The sequence below is a fragment of the Coccinella septempunctata genome, chromosome 2 (genome assembly GCF_907165205.1).
Source record: "Coccinella septempunctata chromosome 2, icCocSept1.1, whole genome shotgun sequence".
NCBI classification, from domain to species: domain Eukaryota; kingdom Metazoa; phylum Arthropoda; class Insecta; order Coleoptera; family Coccinellidae; genus Coccinella; species Coccinella septempunctata.
Genome location: NC_058190.1, coordinates 48,115,042 through 48,141,399, shown reverse-complemented (window position 1 = coordinate 48,141,399; position 26,358 = coordinate 48,115,042). Strand labels below are relative to the sequence as shown.

The 26,358-nt window shown below is 36.4% G+C and overlaps 1 protein-coding gene across 2 annotated transcripts in view; it reads right to left on the bottom strand.

Moving 5' to 3' along the window:
* Positions 1 to 388: 388 nt before the first annotated feature.
* The window catches only part of LOC123308474 (trace amine-associated receptor 1-like), a 50,920-nt gene continuing 24,950 nt past the window's right edge, over positions 389 to 26,358 (bottom strand). For both annotated transcript variants that reach the window (XM_044891135.1, XM_044891136.1), the window contains exons 2-6: positions 15,549 to 15,958; positions 14,158 to 14,446; positions 5,907 to 6,180; positions 1,933 to 2,133; positions 389 to 1,700 (exon numbers count right to left, since the gene is read on the bottom strand). In XM_044891135.1, the coding sequence (XP_044747070.1) occupies positions 1,374 to 1,700; positions 1,933 to 2,133; positions 5,907 to 6,180; positions 14,158 to 14,446; positions 15,549 to 15,837 (1,380 nt within the window). In that variant the 5' untranslated portion in view covers positions 15,838 to 15,958 and the 3' untranslated portion in view covers positions 389 to 1,373. The remainder of the gene's footprint in view (positions 1,701 to 1,932; positions 2,134 to 5,906; positions 6,181 to 14,157; positions 14,447 to 15,548; positions 15,959 to 26,358) is intronic.

The following is a 26,358-nucleotide window of genomic DNA, read 5'->3' as shown; positions in this document are numbered from 1 at the left end:
CGGAATTTCCCTATCAATTTGGTACTTCAATATGTAAAAAAATTCTCAAATTCTGAAATTATTGATGGCCAAATCAGTTTCCAGAACATCTTCAGGACCCCCCTTTCTTTAAATATGAAAGTTGCTAGCAAAATTTCTGCAGAATTATAATGATTAAGTTGTTGAGAAGTTTGTTGATTTTGGTGGAAATCAGCAAAACGGTGAGTTGTCTCAGGGATTGTTCGATCGAATTTCATTTCGGATTATGAAAAGAGAAATTTTTTATTTGGAAAAATATCCGCCACACAGCCACATCCTCTATGAAAAAAGTAATTTGGGAGTCTATCCTCAAATAGGTAGAGTTTTTTTATTATATTACTTCAAGGAAAGGGTTCAAGGAAAATAAAAATTAGTTATAAAAAAAATTTATCCATCATATTCTGTCATCACAGCCTACTACAATATATTTTCTATTTTACTTTTACACAGTTTCAAAATTGAGTTACAAGATAATGGAAAGTTACTCAAAATAATCTGATCATTTATCCTTGAATTAGCTTCTGACCTATATCAGTGAAATTCCATTACATTCATCTACAATAAAATATGATCCATAACGAACTAACAGATTTTTCAGATAATAAATTACGATTCGATTGAAAGATATTTATGCCTCTAAAATGTGTTATATTGTGAGTCGAAAGTGGAGTAGTGATAAATAGGTATCAATAATCAATTTTGGCATGATCAATATTTCAAAATCATTCATCTTTACTCTTTTCTTAATAATTTTACTTCAATAAAAAATTCCATATATGTATTCTTCTGAATGAAACCATTCATCACAGGCAGTTTCCTAATACAAATTCAAAGACTGGAATTTTTATTAGTATGGGTATATGTACAAAATGTTGATCAGATTAGAATTATTTCCTTTGAATGAAATCACAATAAAAAAGTATATGTTCTACTATTCCTTTTTCAGTAAAGTCATCCTGATATATTTCACTCATTGTGAAATGTATATGGCATCAATAAGCAGCATATACATGGTGATTCTCTAAATACTTTATGGTTTCCCTGATATAAACGTTCGAATCACTGTGTTTATTTTGTAAAATTGAACTTTGAAATTGGTTTTTTGTGATAGGTCTGTAGGCCTAAATATCTAGTAACTAGGTCTACAAACCAAAAGCACATACCTCCTGAAAGTGGTCACCTTTCACATTAACATCAGAATACTCTCCCGAAGAGTGGTTTCCTACCGGAGGAAAGAGCTTGTACATTCTTGTTTAGATAAAACACAAATATAAGAAAGTTCCCTTTTGTTTGCACATTATTATTTACTCTTTGGTACGATCATGAATTTCATGTACTCTTTGTGTTCGGCAATCTCAGATGATGCTGGCTCCGTGTAACATCCCTCGTCCTTTGATGATCAGTATGTCTGAACCCCTGGTTATGGCGAAGGTTTCCACCATGCTCCTCGAGCCCTTCAGCATTCTCGGAGGTTCGGAAGTTATGAGTATTTTGGGGTTTTCACGAAACATGTTCGGCAAATCACTTTCTGAAACCACACCCGAACTTTCTGGCCTTGCGATCGGCACCAAGAGAAAATCTCCGTTGGGTTTCCATTGAACACACTCTCTTTGCGTGTAATGTATGAAGGATGCATGATCACCCGCTGTTGCAGCTGCACTCAGAGCAATCGGATCTGATACCTGCAAAAATTACTATCTTAGCACCCTATCAGTGTGCTGATTGAACAACAAATGATGAACCAAAAAATTAATGAACGGATCAATCAATTCTATTATTCAATAGGCTGTTATTTGAGACTTTTTCTGGAACCCTTAGAGAAAACTTCACCCTCCCTTCTGTAGTTGATGTCGGTTAGAAAAAATGAAAATTTGAGATATTGTCGTGATGCTTAGCTTGCAGCTATAAGATTACCTGCTGACTCCTGTAGGTGAACCCGAATGCGGTGAGTAGATCATCTATAACTCTTCGAACTCCCGTTCTCAGCTCAGAATTTCTATAACCATAAATCCAAGGATTGAAGGCGCTACTAGCCAAAATTGGAAGAGCTAGATAAACTGATATCCAAGCCGATAATATGTTGGTCCCTATGAAAACGTCGATCAGCATGCAAATCTGGAAGGGAAATTTGCATGAAAATTATTTGTGTACATATATTGAATTGCGCACATAAAATTGTCTACCAGGAGTTTCGAATAATGCCTGATGAAAAATTCTCCCTTGACGAGTTATTTTGGACTAAATTTTCCGAAAATTCGAATGTAGAAGAGGCTTGTTGGATACCCTCCAAGATCTCCAACATCATCACATGGTATACCTACTCGTACTCGCACTCAATTTTATTGGCAGAAACTGAGTGTTATCAAATAGATATCAATTGACGGATTTGAGCGTTTCATTTTCGGTTATTGCTTGAGGAAAAATTAATTTTATGCCAGATTTATGCCCAATTCAAAACCCTTCTAAAGCACACCGAAGGCAGGAAACCAAACATATGATACTGTGTATTAGAAATTGCCTTGCTTGCGCTTCAGGGGACAATATTTCCCTTTAGAATTTCGATCGAAAATGAGATGATTTCAGAGGTGGTCTCTGATGATATATTTCTTCTAAAGTAGAATCACTGCAGCTCTAGTTCCAATTCCGCAAATTTATTGGATCTCTACCCAATAAAAAGTTTAGTTTTTGCAATATCAAACAATTGGAAGTAATGACTGATTGAAAAATAACAGTCCTCCAGACACTACCGATACGTTAACCTGTTGACCAATAATTCAAGTAATTCAATCGCATGACTGTTAATGGTCAAATTGGTTCCAATTTGGAAGGATGTTCAATTTGGCAAGGCCCGGGGAAAACGCTTCAGGCAATCAATTTTCATTTGCCTCTCTCGTGAAAGAGGTATTTTTCAGTTTTATTCAGCTCGATATTCAATTATCCCATACTGATTGGAACTTACTGGAAAACTTGCTTGAAATGCAACACATGTCGAGATCAGTAGGTAATATCATCCTTAAACAATTGCAATATGATTCAGAATAATGCCATGAATGAAAATAATGATAATACATATTGCCATACCATGTCAACGAACATTTAACTTATTTTATAGGGTTGAAAGGTGGGGAAATCAATTTGGAGATGAGATAATTCTGCAAAATGGCCAGAATGTTGACCAGAGACGTTCAAGGGTTGAAGTATTGCAATCTTGTATTTGTTCAACCGGGGTGTTTTTAATATACTATGGAGGTAAATTTAGGTACATCTCTGAGATTCAAGAACAAACCAACAATCGAATGAACGGACAAACTCTGATTCTCCGTAGAAGTTACGTGTTCAAAAATTTGCTATAGTAACGTTCCATACTTGCTTCAGTTTTCTGGGATTGTCATGGAAAACAGTTACTTTATCAAACTTTAATACGGTACCATGGAGTTGAAATGGCCCAAACTCGTTGCGCTTGCTTTGAAGGCTCACTTATACATACTTGTTTCATAATACTCGTATATACCGTTTTGTACTAGAAATATAAAATAGAAATTTAGCGTAACAAGTAGTTGCTCGATTCCCAAGTTGATTATTCGAAATTTAAATGAAGCGTTGTCAAACAACGCCATCGAAATAAACAAGCAATAATTTATAAACGTGTGTAGGTTTGAATTGGTGGAAATGAATCGAACACATTTATACATAAAGGCCATTATCATCCCCATCAATATACACGCTTTTCGTTCCAGTGGGCGAACAAACTGAATGTTTAAATGGAATATTAGCGTATTACATAAGGTTGTTAGCCGCTGTATTGATGGATGAGAACCTTTGTCCCCCAGAAATGATCATATCGATCAAGTGGGGTTTTATGAGCCTATCAATTAACTTGTCGACTCACTCGTTTGATTACCACACTCCCATGAGCTCTGTAACGAGAGAAGGTATTCTGAATTGTTGATTATGTGGGTATATTATAATCACTGAATTATCCATAATGCCCCAGGTTAAATGCCCGATATTGACCAATACAGAGAATGTACAGAGAATATGTCTATATAGACTTGGACTAAGATGAGTTTGTACAAGATAAACAAGTGGCATATTTTTCATCTATCTTTATTTTCCCCATAAAACTAATCAACTCTCGAACCTAAAAATGTGAAATCTTCATGATTATACTTCCAAACTTCAGCGACGCTGAGAGTAGGGAATCTTGCAGGAACCTTAAATTAATGATTAATAAAACAAGCAGTGAATGAATAAGTAAGACTGCTGAAAAATTGCCTAAGTTAGACTTCCTTCGATGATACTTTTGTGATGTTGAATTTTTGCCCCGAGATGCATTATTATCCTTTATCTGTACACCACTGACGTAGGGTATTTTTTCTTCAATCCCTCTTGTTGTACAGGCAATAGCCAAAAGTTACCGATTTTTGGCGGTAAATTTGGGAATATTGGGTGGCCTCACAAAGTTTTTTTTCTGAGTGGATTGTTAGGTCAACAACTAGGGACATCTTTGCCACTTTTGGGATAGAATGAGTTGTTATGGAAATATCGTCATATCATTGAATTTTTTTAATCCCAGCTATAAATTCGAGATTTTCATACCAACGCAATGTATCTAGAAAATTATGAAACTGTACGGAGGTAATGACCTAGCAATAGAGGGAAACATTGTAAGGCCCTAATTATTTCTAAATTCTTTGCCAAAATCGAAAAAAATTTCGTTTCCTCACATTCACACCCTGTAGTGCCTGCAAAAAGAGAGGCGCTTGAGGCGATCCAGAGCTGATCGAACTTATGCCAGAATATTAAGGAACACTAGCGGCCGGTTTCATAATCAAACCTAAAGTAGCTCTAATTGTAAAGCTTCCTTTAACCCTACTAAAAATGACACTAAAGGAAGCTTTAAACTTAAAGTGACTTTAAATTTGATTATTAAACTGGACTTTAGTTTCATAAAATGGCGACATTTTCATAGCAACGCATTTGATCCGAAAAATTGCAAATATATCCTGAGATGTTAAACTAAAAAAAGGTACCCCCAGAATCAAAAAAACCTTTGTAAGGCTCTCTCTTATTTTCAGATTCTTCGACAACAAAACGGACATTTCTGGCTGTCTTACATTCACACTCTGTATCCTGTATGGCAAGAAGGGATCGAAAAAATATCTTGCGCCAGTGGCACACAGTCAAAAGGATAATGCTACTAGTCAAAACTTTTGAACTTTCCAGCTGTTCTACTTCATTGGCTGTCCAGTTTAGTTTTTCTGCTTGAAATTGAGCAGGTTTCAGATATGGAAACTATGTTAGAAAACCTGGGATACCTCCTGAACCACAAAATAAACAATCATGCTTTAAAATTTATTACCCGGTGCTAGAGCTAACCTATTTCAATTCGAAATCCTCAAATCCAAAGACAAAATATAAATTTTTGGCATAAACAAATTGGTTCTTGTATGAAATATAGGCTGTACTCATTCTTATATGATTATTTCTGGTACATCATTGAGTCAGCCGAAAGAGCAAAAGGTAGGTGACCTTTGTCAAAGAGAAGCCGATAAGCTTGACGATTTGTAACGTAAATAACTCGTAAACAAGAGACAGTAGCCGAATATACAGGCTGACTGGGATATTTATGACTAGAGTGCTGATGGTTTCGACTATGCTCAAAATGCCACCTCAAAATCTTGGTGACCAAGGCAATCGCCCACCCTGCCTACCCCCTAGCGGCGTCCCTGGCTGAATTGAACGTACCGCAAACCAAATTCATTCTGTCAATTTTCCCCCCCAACGAAACACCGGGAAGCGATTCTATCTCAGCAACGCGGTTAACTTAAGACGTAAATCAACGTTCGCTCTATTAATTCCGCGCGAGAAGCCCCATCTTAACTCACCTGAAACGGGAGCCAGAGTCCCAGGAACATGCCGGCGGTTATGGCAAGGGCAAGGCCGTATCTCGGATGCACAGCCGTCGGAGTCTCGTTCTCCTGCGACCTGGGGATCGAGTGCCTCTCTGTAGAAATCGCTCTTGCATGACCTCTAGCCACGAAATATATGTAGCCGTAGCATACCAGCAGGACTAGCGCGCTGGGACCGTACACTGCACAGAACATGAATAGCTGAACTGGCTTCGCTACCAGGCCGCCGAAAGAGCACTCCTCTGAGCGGCTGAAAACGGATAATATGCCTAGTATGAACAGATTAAAGCGAGTGGTTTTCATGAATATTCCTCATCACCGATCGTAATTTATTTTCGGGTGGTAAATTCGTGCCCAGCTTGATAGAATAGCTATTTATCTAACCAGTTAGGAAATTTCGTGTAACGAACGAATGCAAAAAGTTCCGCAAGAGCTCACAAGTTACACAAAATTGCATTTCTTTGTATTACATACAAGATTTTTCTAAGTTTGAATAAAGTAATAGTAAATATGATCGATAAAAATTGTGACAACATGAATCAATCCTCTTCTGAAAATAAATAATCCAGAACGCATGGTTTTTATTTACTTTCACAAAATGAGTGATTCAAGTACTGAAGAGCAGCCAAGTGATACCAGTAGAGTCATTCGGGGCAACTGTGCGCACTTTTGCCTTTCAAGCCATACCCTGTTTCACTTGTTGAAGTTAGGAAAATTAAAACATATTCATAAGATAGAGAATTTTCTAATCTATAAAAAAACATCAAAAAGCAATCAAACAAGAACGTTTCAAGAAAAATTTAATAGTGAAAGTCGGAGTGCGTTCACATGCCCCGAATTGCGGGTAAGTGTGCTTAGTAAACCACACAATCAAAACAAATTACAATAATGTCATCAAAATGTTACAAAATTAGGGAAATGCTGTTTATTGTCAATACAGAAGCGCCTTTCTACAAGCACTGCATTATTGTTCGTGCCACCATTCCTGGTGAACACAACACTTGATACATTCCCCTGTTGGTGGCTCTTCATATTTTTCTGAACAAATAGGACAATATTGATCTAGTCTTAACCAAGAAAATCAACAATGTCATAATTTATTCCTTACTGAACTAATGCCCTTATAATGAATCTATGCGCACACTTACCCGCGCACACTTTCCCCAGTAAGCCAAAATTTGAATTGACGTTCTTATAGAGTTAAGCAGCTAAGAGAACCTAAAATTTTTCATTATATATTTAGATTAAAATGCGCATGATCGAATAAAATATTGTTTAACAGTGTAGGACTCGGAACTTGGACCTGGCAGAATTTGCAGAGATACTGAAAATTAACAAAAAAACTAGTGAATTTGATTGATTGCAAATCAGAAGTTCACGAAACGTTGCACGGCGCACTCCTATGAAAAACTAATTTGGCGATTCTGCGCCCTTGCTTCACCCAAATGAACCCCTCTTTCATACATTGCATAGTCGAGATATAAGCACTGCGCACACTTACCCTCTGCGTTCAGTTATCCCGAATGACTCTAATCCCCAGTAATTCCCAAAAAGACAAAAGCAGTTTACGATCTGGCTTACTAAAAATTTATAACTTGGGGTGATGAGAAGAAGTTGAAACATATTAATGAGAAAGTCTCAAGAAAGTTCTAAAAATACAACATTATGCACACTTTACTCAATATTGAGTAAAAAATACACAAAGATGATTTCGCCAAATTTTTGTTAGAAGCTGACAAAAGATAAAAACTCAATAACTAAGATTGTAATAATGATTATTGAAATGGCAGGAGTTTACAGGAAGGCAGAGTTAATATTTCTTCCATTTGAAAATGTTATAGATGAAGGAAGCCATTTTCGTGTTGATATTCCTGCTTCAATAACAAAAGTTATACGGCAGTTTACAATTACTACTGGTGACATTGAAAATATGAATCTGTTGAAATTAAAAAAAAACATATTGAGCTGCGTCCTCAGAACCTTAAATACAAAAGATTTTTTCTTGAATATGTGGATAAAAAATGAACCAGAAATCTTGAGGGAAAATAAACACATTCAGCAATCTGCCAAAAGTTATCGCACAATTTCTTGGACTTTCAAATCCTGCTCTATATACTGGCCTCTGTTTCAGAAGAAGCTCTTCCACTTTATTAGCTGACTGTGGCGTTGATATTTTAAAATGAAAGAGGCACGATGATTGGAAGCTCTGTTGCGGCGAGGTATTTTGAGAATTCCATTGAAAATAAAAATTATAAATTATGTCTCATCTTGTGTTATAAAAGTCACATAAATGGAATTGTTTTTGTCACTAATTGTGAAATCCATTTTTTGTCCCCTGTTGCATAACTTTTTATTACGTCAATCAGTTCTAAAAGTGTCACTTTATATGTCAAAGTCAGAAAAAATGATTTTCGGGATTGGGAATAGCTAGAACTCATCGAAATCTGATATAATTTCAATAAATTAGTATAGAGTTGCGAAATGGCGAAGGCGAAGGTTAAAAACTAGAGTGCTTCCTACGCGGCTTTTGATATTTTGATGGATAATTCAACTCAATAACGAAGACTAATAGAAAGTCGATTTTATTGTTTTTTTGCAATCACTTCATAACAGCCATGAGGATTAAGAGCTTTTGAAACAAGGTCGAATCATTTTTAAAGAGATACATGAATAAAAAAACTTTATAGTTTAGCAAAATTTAATCTCCCGAATAGTAAGCGGAATAAGAATTTCTTTTCTCAAACTACAATCAAGCATTTCCCTTCGTTTTTCGTTTTCTATTTCCGTAAGAATCTAAATATTTAAATTCAACCACGTGCTCTAATCAGTAATCAATAAGTTGCCTCTAGTGACGTGTTTTCATTAGTTGAGAGGTCCAAAAGATATTTGTTCAAGTCAATGTTACCAGTGGCGTGACAAGTTCAGGGTAACAAGATAGTAGAGAAACTATTTCTTCAGTACATCAGCTCTAATATTTGCGTCCCTGTGTTAGGTTGTTGAGCTTAATCAGTTTGTTCATGAAGTGTTTACTACATAAAGACCATTAACAACTCTTTCAGCTGGAGAATGTAAAAGTTTATGATGTTCTGTTCACTCTTCAACTTCCCTTATATGCTAAACGGAAATATTATTTAATTTTTTCTTCAGTTGCAAAATGCCGAAGGCGCAGGTTCAAAACCAAGGAGCTCTATACACTTGATTTCTCTCGTTCAAGGAGAATATTACCATTTAGACAGATATCACATAGCGAAACTACTATTCGTAACAATTTTTTCAAGTTACCCCTTCATAACAGCCACAACAAATTTTTTTGAACTGGATCAATTCTCAGTATGATAAATAACAAAATAATGATGAATAACAAAATACGTTTATCCGAATTTAATCCTAAACCCAGTAACCAGAACACATTCGAATTTCCACAAAAATCCCTGCAATACACGATCTCTTTCATGAATTCTGTCGCTAACATGCACGACAGCTGAATCCTTTCACCCCTGAAATATCGAAAATATGACACATATTTTGTACGCCATAACAAATACCGGCATTCCCGATAATAGGAAAGGCTCGGCTTGTTTGAATCCGATTTTCAGCTTTCCGTTGTGTCACTGGCATAAACGGGCATCCAGTTAATGAGTGTGAACTGATTCTTTGAATCGTTTCGACATCATTCGATTCGTTAAAGGATTTGGCGATCGAATAGGCAAGCCTTGATAGTTTGACATCGATATGTTTGAATGATTACTAATTCTCACAATAATAATAATTATTGGAGAAAATTCATATAACAAATGAAATGCCACCTGCTGAGCTGAAGCTTCAAAACATGAACAGTAAATTGAATTTTTGGTCTTGTTTAGGCTTAAAAAGTGGCAATGGAATTTTGTAGGTTTTTCTGAGTGAACGTCATTTTAGCATAATGGACGAGTTCAGAAAAGTTTTGACATTATTCAGGCGTTTTTTTCGTGTTTCGTGCATTATATTTATGGTTTTATCCATAGACTAAATATTCATTTATTATTAGACTATGGTTTTATCACAGAACACATCAGTAGTTGAGGTTTCGTTCACTCTCTCTCATAGCCCACCATATTCGTAGGTTTGCTTCTTGCTCCACCAAAGTCTGATTGGTTTTGAAATATTGAACACGTTCTTTCGTACTGTGGCCTTTTTAAAAAATCCTACAGTGAAAGCTGTCAAAGTTTTATATTTCTATGGCCTTTGTTTGGCATTGCTTTACCGCTCTAGCTTCTGCAAATTCAAATCTTGCCAGAATTTTGGGACAATTTTATAAGCATTAACTCTAACTCTCGGAAACACTTGAAGCTTTTGTTTCTACCTAACTAAAACTGAATCATATCTTCCTGAAACATAATTTCCAGAGGCTCGGCTCAATAGAGATAAAACACTGTTGAAGAACTGATATCTATGTGCAGATGGATCACAAAGAGATGGTATATAGGTCAATTAAACTTCCAGTTCCCATTGTTCATGTGCAACGGAAGACAATCACAGTTTGATTCCTCATCCGGAGCAGTCACAGCGAATTGCATAGAAAACTTGATGAAGTAGCGTTCGGCTGAAAACCTATTTTTAGACGGCACGCTTACGGGCTGCATCTATCCTCGTTATTTCGCCAGATGATAATAGATCATGCAGAATTGAATGGAGTTGAAGCGCCGAAATATTTCGAACGACAATTTCCAGGATTACTTTCGAAGGAACTCATCTCGTGTTTTCATCCTGGCTACGTGCTGGGAATCGGTGAATTTTTTATAGGAATGATTTTCTCGCAGAGTTCGAGATGAGTTATAGCACTGGCATTTTGAAGGCGCTGGATAATCCTATCGGAAATGGGGTGATGTGGGTGTCGAAGTAAGTGGCCATTTTGTCAGATATTGATCGTACTATTTTTAGTTTATAATTCATAGAAATCCCTAATGGCGGTATAAAAAATCTCACGAAAAGTCGGATTTCATACGGTTATAAAAGACACCTAATCGTTTTCCATTTCATTTACCGTATTGGATAAAGTAAATGGAGTTTTTTGAGTAGAATTTACGATTGACTATCGGACACTCTGTGTACTCGAGTTTTTGAATGATGATTTTAAAATGAACACTGAAAAAAATTATTCGACTATGGTTTCATCACAGAACGCCTCAACTACTAATGTGTTCTGTGATGAAACCATAGTCTAATAATGAATGAATTATCAGTCTATGGATGAAACCATAAATATAATGCACGAAACACGGAAAAACCCTGAATAATGTCAAAACTCACCTTGAAAATTCAATATAAATTTTCTTTCATATCAATTGGATTTGAGAGCCGGCGATATTCCAAGGATTGTAAAATGCTTGAATCAACCGAAGGGCACAAATTTAATTTAAGAAGAATACAGTGTAGTTGAGTATTTACAAGGTTGATTATTCAAAATCCTGTAACGAACAAATCGATAGGAATACTTTCAAATTTCCTTGGAATTAATTTCTCTTGGAAAATCTATCACGCCTCCAGAAGTCCTATCTAATGGATGGGGGTGGTAATGGAAGTTTTAAATTTCGTATGCCTGATAAGGAGTTGAAAGAAGGCCGCCTTTTTTTTTCGTTCTCTGACGTCGAATAGAATGCAGCTCACGTATATTGGCAATTTCCACTGTTTCCATGCAAGTTACCCCACCTGGAAGGTGACTATGACCCGAGGGGGATTTTTACCTCTACATGTTATGTTTCCGAGTCTCCCGTCTTATCTTTATATCCGACTTTTGCGGTTTCTTCGTGTTGTATATGGTTTGCCAGAGATCAAGAAGTGCGATAAGCTAGTGAACAAGAATATGATTTGTCAAGACGCGTTTGGAGGACAAAGATTCTCTGCTATCAAATCGGAGTTCTTTACAACTATTTGAACGATGATTCCTGATGAAGAATAAAAGAAAACTTTCAACTCTGATGGGGTATGCAAGTTTTACGTGGTGAAATCTCATTGTCCAAAAGAGAAACGAATTTATTCCATTTATCTGGACATACTGTATACATCAATGTTGCCCAGACATTCAAAAGGTTTTATGTCTGGACCAGACTGTAGAGCTGCTTCAATTAAAGGTAATAACATTGGAGTTATTTGTCTAAGGTTTTTCGAGAAGGGAGAAAACGCAGAGAAAGGCAAATTAACGGGGTAAATTATCAGAGAAGAGAACATGTAATTTTTTTACAGAAGAATTAACGAGACAATGATGACTCAGATACCGCAGACTCGATAACTACCTCGAATTTCTAAGTAGGAAAGGTTAGAGAGGAATGAATTCTTTAGTACGCAGTAAGTTTTAGGGGTGAGCAACTATGGAATTCAGCCTTACACGATTGTGTGCAGCACAATCAATGAAATATACTCATTTGCTGATGTTCTATTCATGTGGCCAAATCTTGATGAAAATCTATAAATCAAACAAGTTGTTGTACTATACGATTTCCACTAGGTGAGTTATTTAACCACTACAAGTATTCTGAGTATACCTCCATCTACCTGAAGAAATAATGTAGTTCATTCTCTAGCTTAATTATTCACTGATGGTATTATATGATATTTGATACCCCAAGTATTATTGGTCGAGTTAGTAAAAATGAACCATGAAAAATAATAATTGGGAAACCAGATGCATTTTTCAATGCTTCAAACGTCATTTCAGCCCACAGGAGCGGAGGTATATTCAATAGGAAATATTTCAGGTACAGAAACATTGAAATGGATCGACGCGAATCAACATTATAAAATCATTCATTGATTGTTGAATTTTTCCATACCTAAAGTATCAAATTAATTTGTTGACGCAAATTTGGTTACTTTCATCTTCGATGAACGCTTTTATGAACGGGGATCTCATCAAAATGCAAATCAAACATGAAAATTTCATAATTCTGTATGAATTCACGTTGCCGAACAGAAATTGTAACGTTCGAAATGACCCAATATACGACCAATAATACGAAATATATACGTTGGTGTGCATAAAAATTCGAACACATTGGTGACCAACGTAGAAACGTGAAATTGAAAAATACATCATAAAATTGAGGCTGTGGGATGACTCTTTCACGAAAAAGGACCCTAATAAATCGATGGAATTGAAATTTATTGCTCATCGTTCTAACACCGAATGTTTTGAATGTTAAAATAACTTCGTTATTCCCTCAGCCTCCTAAAGTATATCTCTATAGATGGCTGTAAAGGTAAAGACGGCTCTATAGACGGCTGTGGTTATTCCAATGAGCTGCTACCTACCGAAAATTACAAATTTACCAGATTTTTCTTTTTGAAGGTAGTCGCACTGCTTCCCCCCACTCCCTTACATAATCTATTTCAGCTGATTTATCTTTAAATTATGACAGGTACCTTCATACCTACGAAAATTTTATCCGAACTTCGGTTGCGCTTGTTTGAATAAATCAAATTTTGTTAAATCAGTTTTCCGATGCTGAAGTTCGGCGCACCCAATCAACAAAACGGATTCCCGATCGGAAAATACAATTTTTATCACCACAGAGCATCCACAGTTGCTACCGGCACGTTTGTTGTTTAGAAACTCTGCAGCATTTGATGAATTCGTTAATTCTAATCGACACAAATGCCCGCTACAAAACCGAGAGTATTGTGATTAGTTTGAACCTCGCAGGAATGATGAATATTTCATGAGGATATAATTACAAAACTCGATTATAGCAATATGTGGTAACGATACCTAAAGTTTCAATTAACATTGCATTCAATTCAGATGGAAAAAGTATGGAACTGATCTATAGTGAGTAGTTGTTAAATTTATATTAGCCGAAGATGAAGTGCTCCTTATGAATCTATACCTTCTGGTTGAATCTTTGGTTATCTAATGGCTTTTCATGTAGTTTATATGAATATTAACAAGTGTTAAGATCTTAATTGAACTAGCAAATTTGTCATGGTCAGGACAATGAAAGGGAGAGTAGATTTGGTCAGCATGCATCTACTCTTCTTGTTGATATTCATATCAGAGGGTTGTATGCATCTGAATTAATTCTTATTATTGTATTCATTGGCTCCAGCTGAGGCGTTTCCACTTTTACATTTTTTGAAAATTAACAATGAAGCAAATCAGTTTTTCTCATAGAGACTATTCATCCGATTTCTACTCATGATCAAAGAAAACACCTATGTATGTTCCTCATAAAATTACACTCATTTCGCTTACCTGTATTTTGTCCCACTGATGAGGGTGTAGAGCAGAGGCGAAAATCCCACCAATGAGGAATAGGTCCAGAACACAGCAATGTACCTCTCTACTGCCGAGTGCGTTATCAAATTGTTGTACCTCAAAGGCCTTGCCAGTGAAGTGAATCTATCTACTGCTATGGCTACCATCACCAAAACGGAAACGCAGCAGAGGGTGATAGCAACCCCGTAGCTGAATAAACACTTCAGGTTCGATGAATTGTAAGCACCGCCAAGCTCCAGGTACATTCCAATTGGCATGAACATACCTGAGGAAGACAAGGATGAATCGATAACAGTCAATACTTTTTACGACAAGACAGACCTCGCTAGAATGCGTAAGATTATCGTGGAACACTATACAGAGTGAGTAAAAAGTAACGCACCAAATACACATTTTTTGCAGAATGCATGACAAACTCCAAGATCATAAAATAAAAATAGACATGTTGGAGAGCATTTTCCTGCAAAATAATAAATAACTGACATAGCTTTTGTGTGTTACTTTGTACTCGCTCTGTATATGCGTACCATTTTGAATGTTGAACAGAGATTTGGGAGGTTGATGAAGTTAACCTCATGTGTTGTTGAAATACTAATCTGACCTGTGGAACCCTGTAATTTTGTTCAATGAAAAGGGCAATCACCGCTATTTCCTGATGAGGATATTGGCGATTGGGGGATTCTAATTAGAAACCCATTCATTCGCATCCCCCCAATTTCTTGGAGCACTTGCTCCGTTCATATCTGAATTCCAGACAGGGTTCAACGTTCCAGTTCTTCAGGGAAGTTCGTTAGTCAGGAGTGTCAGGATGAATGAGTCAGTTGAGATAATTATCGTTTTTAGGATTGAAATTTGTCTTTCTCTACTCTACGCAAAATGAATTATTCATCAATGAATTAGTTTGAGGATATTTCCTCATTCAAGTGGAAATGGTTTCCCTTAAAAAAGTTACCTCACTTTGTTTCTCACCTTATGAAAAGAATTTTATTGAATTCTTGTCAATTTCTGGGATGAAAACCGCCTAAATGAACTCCATTTGGATTTTCACAAATATTTTCTGATAAATCGTGATAACTGAGAGTAAGTGAAGGATTTTGGTTAGCACGATAATATCTAATTATGTCCAGAGGCCCAAGGGCAACCTTTTTCAGGCAATAACTTGCGAATTAACGATCCCAATCCAAAATGTTACACTCTGGATCAGGCAAACATTATCAATATTTCGAACACTCAGTAGAGTTTGGAACTCACACCGACAAATGTCTCTCAAAAACACACTAGTTAGCTGAAAGTTCGATTCCAATAGTTTTTTACTCATTTCTTGGTCATACAGAATATTTTGGTCTGGAGTTATCAAACATACTCACCTATTCCTAAGTCTGAGGTTGCCAGCGACATAATCAAGTAGTTGCTCGGCGTTCTTAGCCTCTTGAACCTGTACATGGCCACAAGAACCAACGAATTCCCGACTAATATCATAGGGGAGAACAGGAATACCAGCATCACTGCTATAGTGACGGCCAATGGAGACGTCAGCCTGGTGATTGTCTTCGTAATATTGACATCACTGTCGGATATGTTGTCAATCGGCAGTTCACCGATGTATATGTTGTACAACAGTGCTTGATTCGTGTTATTGAAAGAAACCACATCCATAGAAACATTGATGGTACGATTGTTAGAACTAGTTCATTGAACACAGTTGATGACGATATTGATTCAGCTATAATTCGTGCTACGGCAGTTCTGGAGTATCATTGTCTTGGCATTATAACATCTGAAAAAAAGATTTTCGAATGTGAAAATTGAAACCAAAATTTAGTATCGGAACAATTAAGAAACGTTCCAGACAATAATTGTTTATTAGGAGAAAATTGAGAATTCCACAGATATTCATAAGAAAAGAAATAACTAGGTATTGAATTCAAGGCTTTGTTTGTATAGTTCCATTTCATGTAGCTTTATTGCCTGTCTCAGTCTTTATCTGGATGTAAATAGATCAGTATAAGCACCCGTCGATGATGAACTCTTTCTTGCAATTTAGTTGGAGATCCTTTGCCCGTATCAATAGTGAAGTACTCTCACATTCTTCCCATATATCCTCGGGAACGAAAGTGCCCTTTTGTCGTCAGAATTTTCTTCAACAGCATTCACTTTCATCCGTTCAAGGAAGGAAGCTTCGGAGAATTTATATCGGCTTTATTCGACGTATTCCAGCTACACGCCAGACGTCGAAATGTGTCTGGATGTGACAAATTGCCCAGTTCAGATGCTCCTCATCACCATTAGAAACGAATAGGAGATCAAATTTTCTCATCGTAAAAATCCGACCGTTCTGAATGAGAACATGGAGTCCCTTTGCATATGGGTGCCCCTTTCGATCGTATCTTGCTTGTCACACCTGCAAACCTATTTGTATGATGAAATTTCTCATTGAAAATATAGGATAAATGTTTTAGTTGAACTTCCATTCAGTGAACCTGAGGGAAGTAGAAATTAAAAAGGAAAGAAAGACAGATCTACGAGGATATATTAAAAAATTCTTAGCCTACTATAGAACCATACAAAATTTCAATGTCAAAACATTTTATTACTCAATATATCGTCCTCTTATTTGGATACATTTATTACAGCGAACCTGCAACGTCTCTAGACCTTTCAAAAAAATGTTTCTTCTTGCTCTGCAAGCCAGATCTCCACAGCTTTTATAACCTCCTCGTTGGAAGAAAACTTACGACCTTTTAAACATTTTTTCAGTTGAGGAAAGAGATGATAGTCGGATGGAGCCAAATCTGGTGAATAAGGGGGGTGTTCTAGTAATTCAAACCCTAAATCATGGATTTTTTGCATGAAAACATGAGATTTGTGTGCAGGGACGTTGCGTTGTCCTGCAAAAACAAAACACCTTTGGATAGCTCTCCGCGTCTTTTCTCTCTAATTTTTTCCCGTAGAGTGGTCAGTAATGTCGAATAGTAATCTTCGGTTATTGTTCTACTTTTATCCAAAAAATCAATCATGATTACTCCATGGCAATCCAGAAAACTAAAGCAAGAACCTTTCCAGCAGATTTTTGGACACGAAACTTCTTAGGTCTTGGAGAACCAGAGTGTCGCCATTCCATCGATTGTTGGTTTGTTTCTGGATCGTAGAAATGTACCTAAGACTCATCCATAGTAACAAGTCGGTTTAAGAAGTCTACATCGTTTTCAAATCGAGCACAGATCGGACGCGATGCTTCTACCCTTGCACGCTTTTGGTCAACATTCAAACATTTGGGGATCCATTTTGAAGCAATTTTTCTCATGTCCAAGTTGACGTGAACTATATGATGAACGCGTTCTTATGAAATATTCAGTGCTTCAGATATCCGTACCCCAATTCGGCGGTCTGATAAAATTTTGTCATGAACTGCATCTATATTTTCGGATACTGACACAGAAACTGGCCTTCCCGATCGGTCATCATCTTCAATGGAAAATTTACCTCTTTTGAAGCTTGCAGTCCAATTTTTCACGGTCGCATACGAAGGTAATTGATCACCAAGGGTATTAAAAATATCTTCGTAAATCTGCTTACCTCTTAACCCTTTTAAAAACAGGTACTTGATGATGGCTCGATACTACAATTTTTCGATTTTCACAATTTCGGTGGACATCTTCTTTCTTTCAATGTATTGCGTAACTCTGGTTTACTTTTTTGACCTCAAACATCACACCGACACTTCTAATGAGTTATTGTTCATTGCTATGGTAATGCAATATTTTTTTTATGCATGGAACTGGTCTAGGCTAACTAGATATCAATAGACCCTCGTATATCAAACAATAGAATAGAGGAGGGATACTTTTTTTTACCTCGAGAATGTTAACACAAAGAGGTGCTATTTTAGGTTTTTTGTCCGAGGGTGACTTATTGGAAATAATAAACCAAACGAGTGATGCCACAAGCCGGATGGAATGTACTGTTGACAGGAAGGAAACTTTTCTCTTACGTGATTTATAACTCCTTGGAAGTGGGCACAGTGAAAGGGATGGTTTCAACCTGGGACACAGAGAAACCAATTATGTCCCGACCAATCTAATATAACGAAAACAGAAAACGCTTCTCGATCGATGAAATCCTTATAGACGTCCGTTAAATGCTGAAAGTGTGTAGCAACCCCATAAAAAGGTGAGGTGCGGGTTCAAGGTTAGTCCGATTTCGTTGCACGAACCCTAAGGGACCTTTCTATCGGTGAATGACCTAATAACATATTTCAATTATCTCCGATCGTCACGTAAAAGGAAACGGTATCTTTGGTTTTATCTGTTTCAACGTCCGTGGTCGTTATGGAAATCAGAATATCTTGCTCACTGCTGGCGTTTGGACGTGGGCTTGCCATGAATGTTTCCGAAAACGATTATTTTATCGGTGTACGTGGAATCGTTGGTCTTTCAAAAATTTCGCAGTAAAGATAAGCCATCGTAGGCTAGCTGATTGATTGAAAAAAAAAAGAGAATGGGGTGCGATTTTCACATCAAAGGCTTTCGGTTAAATTTCTTCGTGATTCGTTTATGGGCACGAAAAACAAACCGAATTTCTAAGGGTACATTAACCCCTTGTTTTTGAGTTGGGATATGGGAGTACTAGATTTTAGATTAATTATCTTATTATCCAAGTTTATTAGAAAAATGCTTTTTTTCTAATGAATACCTTGTATTTCGCTCTGGGATTTTATGATAAACCTGAGTGGATCGTCGGTTTTTGCTAGACTTTTGCCCGGTTTCACCAACACAGCTACAAGTTTTCCTCGAAAATCGAAGGATTATCAAAATTCCATGCACCTTTTTAGAATAGTTTTTTTTTCCCAAAAGGATGGGGTCAGTTAAAACTTCCTCAAGACCAAACGGTTGTGCTGTGATAGATCAAATTCTCAGATTTATTACTAGGGGAATTGCTCTTTCAGAATATGTATCACATTTAGATCTACGATAATTTTCCTGGAAGCTATGCGACTCGAAAGTTGACCTTCGAAAAATTCCCAAAAAGATGGGGTCAGTTGAAACTTCCTCAAGATCGAACAGTCGTGCTGAGATGGATGAAATTCTCAGATTTATTACTAGAAGAGTTGCTCTTTCAGAACATGTATAACATTTCAATCTACGATTACTTTTATTGAGAGTTGAACGACTCGAAAGCTGACATACTAAAAATCCCGAAAAAGATGAGTTCAGTTAAAAATTCGTCAAAACCAAATGGTTGCACCTAGATGAATGAAATTCTCAAATTTATTACTAGAAGAGTTGCTCTTTCAGAATATGTATCACATTTCTATTTAGGGTCACTTTTATTGAGAGATAAACGACTCGAAAGCTCAGCTTCGAAAAATCCTGAAAAAGATGGGTTCAGTTAAGAATTCGTCAAGACCGAACAGTTGCACCTAGATGGATGCAATTCTCAGATTTATTACTAGAAGAGTTGCTCTTTCAGAATATGTATCACATTTCTATCTATGGTCACTTTTATTGAGAGATAAACGACTCGAAAGATGACCTTCGAAAAATCCTGAGAAATATGGGTTCAGTTAAAAATTCGTCAAGACCGAACGGTTGCACCTAGATGGATGAAATTTTCGGATTTATTACTAGAAGAGTTGCTCTTTCATCATATGTATCACATTTCCATATGTGGTTACTTTTATTGAAAGATAAACGACTCGAAATCTGATCTTCGAAAAATGCTGAAAAAGCTGGGTTCAGTTAAAAATTCGTCAAGACCGAACGGTTATACCTAGATGGATGAAATTCTCAGATTCATTACTAAAAGAGTTGATCTTTCAGAAAATGTATCACACTTTTATCTGCGGTTACTTTTATTGAGAGATAAACGACTCGAAATCTGATCTTCGAAAAATGCTGAAAAAGCTGGGTTCAGTTAAATATTCGTCAAGACCGAACGGTTATAACTAGATGGATGAAATTCTCAGATTTATTACTAGAAGAGTTGCTCTTTCAGAATATGTATCACATTTCCATCTACGACTACATTTATTTAGAGATAAACGACTCGAAAGCTGACCTTCGAAAAATCCTGAAAAAGATGGGTTCAGTTAAAAATTCGTCAAGACCGAACGGTTGCGCCGAGATGGATGAAATTCTCAGATTTATTACTGAAAGAGTTGTTCTTTCAGAATATGTATCACATTTCCATTTTCAGATACTTTTATTTAGATATAAACGACTAGAAAGCTGATCTTCGAAAGATTCCCAGAAAGATGGGGTCAGAACGTCGTCAAAACCGAACGGTTGCGCCTATTATTTCTTTTCCGATGCATTTTTGAATGGAAAATATATTTTTGTCAGATTGCAGATGCCCAAAAATGTAATTATTGAGCAGACAGAGAATTGAAATAATTGAGCGTTTACAGAGTTTCACGATCCAGCAACTTGGTTGAACTTTTGATTTCGTTATTGGTTTTAATGGCTACGCCTTGAACGCCCTCACTTCCGGGATTCACGGCCCAGCTCATTTAATTTTTACAACGAACGTAGCTACTTAACTCTCGGCAGCGAAAAGTTTTGATGCCCCAGGGCTAACTTCACGACCGCTCGACGCCATTATTAAGGGAGTATGTTGCAGGTTTCAATTCCAGCAGCTATCAAACTTCTGTCGTTCCAGTATCGGATGTTCACCGGATCGAAGTGTTTATTCCAACCGGAAACTTTAAATCGTTAGGTCTGTGGACGAGGAGACATAGTGAAACCGAGAGTAATCAGACTGGTTCTTATGATATTTGGACTCTTACATCCATGCCGTTCTACTGATTGTTTGTCCTTTCGGTCTGGATTTACTTTTTGTCTGGGATTGCTCGAGAAGATTCCTCCTGCAATACAGATTTCCGCGTGAAAATAGCGAGAGGATTCAGATCACGATGCTGGAAATCAGTGTCGTAGGGTTGATGTGGAGATTGAGAACAAATAGGTTTTTCAAGGGTAGTTACACGTTTTTTGCTGGTTTTCTCGAATACATCCAACAATAAATGAGAAGCGGAGCCCAGATAAACAATCCCCTAAAGAACTAAAGATGTCATCTGAAAAACAATTTTAATTTTTTACTTAGAACCCAGAAATCTGACAGAAATGATATTGGACAGACATTTTATGGGAACGAGAAGGTAATGGAAAAAACTTCGTTCCCCTATAGATGATTGGGACGAAAAAAGCCACCCCTTGAATTTGTTTCGAAAAAACCTGTCTCCTTATTCATATTATACCATTGAAGAGTCCCTGCTCTTGAAGAGCGTCTTCAGTGGTATAATTCTCAAGGAATCACTGCTTTAACTTTTTCGTAACTTATTCCATTTACACCCTGTGTAGATCCAGAAATTCCTTGAGTGAGTTTTACTCACTACAGAGTTTTTTCAGGAAATTATTGTTAGGTACTCATTATGAAGAATAATATGCCGTATACAACATTAATCCAACCTGAATTATTAAAGTTTCTTCAATTTCTCGTGTTATCAAAAAAGATCTCATTTTCACGATAACCTAGTAGGGGAGACTAGGGAGCATTGATACATGGGGAGGCTTGATACAGGCTTATATCCGCGATCTGTAGCCGTTTCCAAAAGTATTATACTAGTGAACACTATTCTTTGGCAGAGGGCATTGCGTGACGTTAATATGTAAGGCTAACAGTAGTTTGTTTGTGAAATATTCAAGGAAGAGTGTTTCGAGGTGAGAAATTGTAAGTTTTTACTCAAGTTACCTAAGGGTTTTATGATCATGCATTAATTCTTCGGCATAAACAAACATTTCACTGGGAAATATGCATAAAACTACTCAATTTACAGTTTTATTCGCTTTTCAAAATATATGGGTATAAGATGAAAACATAAATCACTTTAAAAATTGCTTTCAGGGAGGTTTGAGACATTTGTCTAGGGGAGGCCTGATACATGTATAATCTTCAAAAAATATTCCGTAGCTAGTTGGATACGCCTACATGAAGGCGTCTTCACCATCCAACATATCAAAGGGATTTTTAAAAACCGTACAATCCCCATGTATTTAACCAGGCCGACTTTTCTTGTGTGGAAGTGACTTACTGACAATTTCCTGATTTTTCTACACCTATAGGACCAAAGCAAGCCAGTATCATTGCTGACCTACCTACTGAGCTGAATAATCCTCTCGATTACTCTCCCAGTACATCGTATCAATCCTCCCATATGTGGGGAGGCTTGAGACAGTTTGCATGTTTTTGTGTTCAACGTTCTGTACAGAATAAGATGTTTATGTTTAGCGACTTCTATATTTATTTTGTTGAACGATTAATTGAAGAATTATATAATATAAGAAAAGTCCTGCTTCTTCATATAATTCCGTTTCCAGAATAAAAATTCCAAAAAACGTATCAACCCTCCCCAGTCTCCCCTATTTGCTTAACTTAGAGACCGTCATTCTAGTTGGAAAAGCATAATTTTTCAAACGTTGCACGAAAAAGGAAGCTGAAGTAGAATTCATCGATGATATTTGGGATAATGCTGTAGGGTTTCATGTTTTTTCATACCCCCTGGACATTTCCGATAAAAATGCAGGAATTTTTCTATTGGCCAGCAACCCACCCAATATAAATTCCAAGAGGTTCACAAAGACCCATCCTTTGTTACGAGTTTCAGCTCTATTTATTCGGTTTCTGCACCAGTATACCTACTGAATGGTTTCCTGTGAGTTTGTTGACGAAGGGAGTGTGAAAATGGTTTCAGCTACGATCTGAAAGTTTCCCTAGAAAAAGTTACTTACGTCCGACGAACATCATGGGACAGTCGAGGATTTTACATGACTTTTGCATTCCTCGATAATTGTACATAAACTCAAATGGGCTCTTGTTTACTGGGTAGATTCAATGCGGAAAGAACCCGGAGATTATGCGAAATGTGAATTTCTGATTTCTTACGAGTTTTTGAGGATATAAAAGTATTTGCCTCAGAGGCAAAATCATTTTTCTGTACTGGTTTTTATTTGTCATCATCATAATGAATGGATCACGTCTTCAAGAATAAGGCAGGTGAATAATAAACGAAATTGCACAAGACAAATATTGCTTGCACCAAAGGGTTTAACACTCGATGCTTGCACTCAAAAACTTTCTGAGAACGAATACTGTGAAAAAACTTCAAGATGCCTTCAAGAATAAGACAGGTGAATAATAAACGAAATTGAACAAGACAAATATTGCTCGCACTCAAAAACTTTCTGAGAATGAATACTGTGAAAAAACTTCAAGATGCCAATGACAAATTTCACTTGACAACACCAGTGTTGTCAGTTTTCAATACCTAAATTGCAACCCTCGTAAAACAATGTTTGATATGAAATGGAGCTTTTCAATAGGTCGTCCTTTTCTTGGTGTAGTGTAATCTACACTGCACTTTGAATCAGCTGATTTTCATTGTAGTTGTGCAATCGAATGAAAAAAATCACTGAAGTTAGGTTGTTATGCTCATAGACCAAAAATTTATATTTAATCTATGGTTACGTTTCTCAGAAGGGTTGTTACTTTTCCATCCTCTTGTAATGTGATGAACTCATCGCAAATTTCAAATTTAATCGTATCCATTTTGAAGTAGATTACTGTGACGTCTGTGACATTAACATAAAATTTTACATTTCACACCACAGAACACAAATATTACACCACATTTCGTCAACGTGTAGATAAACTACACCACCTCTACACTGGTGTAATCCAATCAGCAAACGAATACTAAAATCGAGTGTAAATTTCACCTAGTGTAAAAAAGTGCCACACTTTCTATGCAAACGACAGGACCTAATTTAGCGAGTATGGATTGTGGATGGTTTTATTCCCCCACAAAATTTCAGTTTATGTTCGCTTTTTTCATTATCAATGAACTTCAGGCGAAATATTCAACGAAAGAATGATTTTCACAGACATTTGAATTTCATTATACTCTTTAATGGTTAGGATTATATTCTGTTAATTTGAAATTGAGTGATTTTTACAACGTCCAACGGAAAAAGAACCGAGTTTACGAATTCCGTTATTTTCATAATGTAGAATTTTGTGGAAAATGACTATTCGTAATCTGAAATTCGAACTTGGTTTAATGGAACTACAAATTAAGTAAGCTGTAGTAGATGGCAAGACTAATGAGATGAGAATAAAAATAACTATAAGACTCTTTCGATGAAATCTAGATGGGTTACGTCCAGTTTCATAATCACTTTAAGCTTAAAACTTCCTTTACTGTCATTTTTAGTAGGGTTAAAGGAAGCTTTAAAATTAAAGCGACTTTAGGTTTGATTATGAAACCGGCCGTTAATGTTTTTTCATGAAAATTAACTGACAATAATTCGATTCAACAATCAAATTCTCGATTGAACGATCGAGCTCTTCAATCTGAAACGAGGGCGTCCAATCAGGAGGCACTGATGTGCCAAGAAATAATTTGCTGGATCAAATTAAAATATCACTCGAAGGAGTCTGGCTATTTCAGGACACTCGCCGCATAAATCACAAGGAATATTCTGCGTGGTGTAGAACAGGAACAATTACATGAAAACCGCAACCTATTTCTACTCAACGGGAACAGAAGTTTCGCCGAACTGTAATAAAATTTGCGTTTCTGGAATTTTCGGAGCAGCAAAAACGTTTTGATGTCCCGGAACTAATATCGCAACTGTCCCAACTCAAATATTCAAGGTTAATCCTATATTTCCATCGCAAATAAAATTATATATTGGGTCAGTTCCGTACATAGTTCGTAATATAAACACAGGCTGAATTATATGTACCAACAATTTCGATATGGCGTAAACGATAGCACAAAAAGTTGAATTATTTATAAATGATTAATTCTAATTAATGATTTAAAATAAATCGGAATGATTTTTACTGGAAGCGAACCTTCTTCTGGATTGTTATTTTGTTGGCAACCTATTTCCCCACCGAAATCTTCCATACAGGGTGAGTCTTTGACTTGTACATATATTTCAACAGAATATTCTTGAGGTCAAAAGAAATACCTCTTGCCTTTACCATTTTATTCAATTCGGGTCGATTGAAAAGATACAGGTTGTTGAATATCCTAGGTGTAATTTTCAGTTATATCTCACAAACGATTTTATCGAATGAAACAACTTTCGGAATATAATTTTTTATTGATGTGCTGGGTTTGCTCCGAACATAAAAATCCTCTCAAATCATTCAGTGTTTTCATTATGATCATAGCATACCATAGAGATACCAGAAATTCAAAGAACCAAACTCTCAAAAGTAACAAATTGAAGCAGTTGTGGATGACTATCAAATACCAATTGTAGCCACAAAATACAATTAGGTATCGCATAAATATGTAGGTATTTACTTTTCTGTGAGAACATGTAAATTCACAAAAACCACTATATAGATATGCTTGCAATTTTCTTATCCTGACTGACCTCTTTTTGAAAGATTCATTAATACTGAGTGTTCTGTTTTCTATGTCACTTAGTATATGAATTTATTTTACTAGAGGGGCGAAAAATGCTCCTCAAAATGAGGAGGAAACGAACTGAGGTAGTTTCTTTCGAAAGATTCCTTATACAAGAAATGTTGAAAACAGATTTCCCCAAGGTGGCGTTTAGGTATGCTTTTTTCTCTATCTCTCGAATTTCTTCCGAGTTCCGGTCTTGAAATCATTTTTTCAGTTGGATTCTTGTCCATGAAAGTAACATTCGTATTGAAAAGTTGGAATTTGAAAGAGAGCATATGAAAAAGTTTTTTAATTGCTAACGACATTGAATAGGTACTTCTTATCCCTGAATTTTCCCCTGCCCGTAGAAGCTGATTATTTTCGACTGGAAGAAGTCTGATATGCCCGAAAACAATGTCAATACCCGTTTCATTTCTCGATTTTGCGAAAGTATCCAAATTACACTAACTTTGTCTGTGCCCTGTGGTTCTCTTCATATTTCCAGCAAAGACAAAGATCAGACAAGATGAATTTAGCCGATGAAATTAGTTTGGAAAGTTCATAACTTCTCTTCAGGACATGAGCCTGTCAAAGTTGGATTTAATTCCTGTTCTACAGGGAGGTTCTTTATCATGTCGTGTACCTATAACATAACAAGATTCCTCGAATATATTTTTGTAGAATATGTGCCTTATAAAACTTATAATAAGTGTTATACA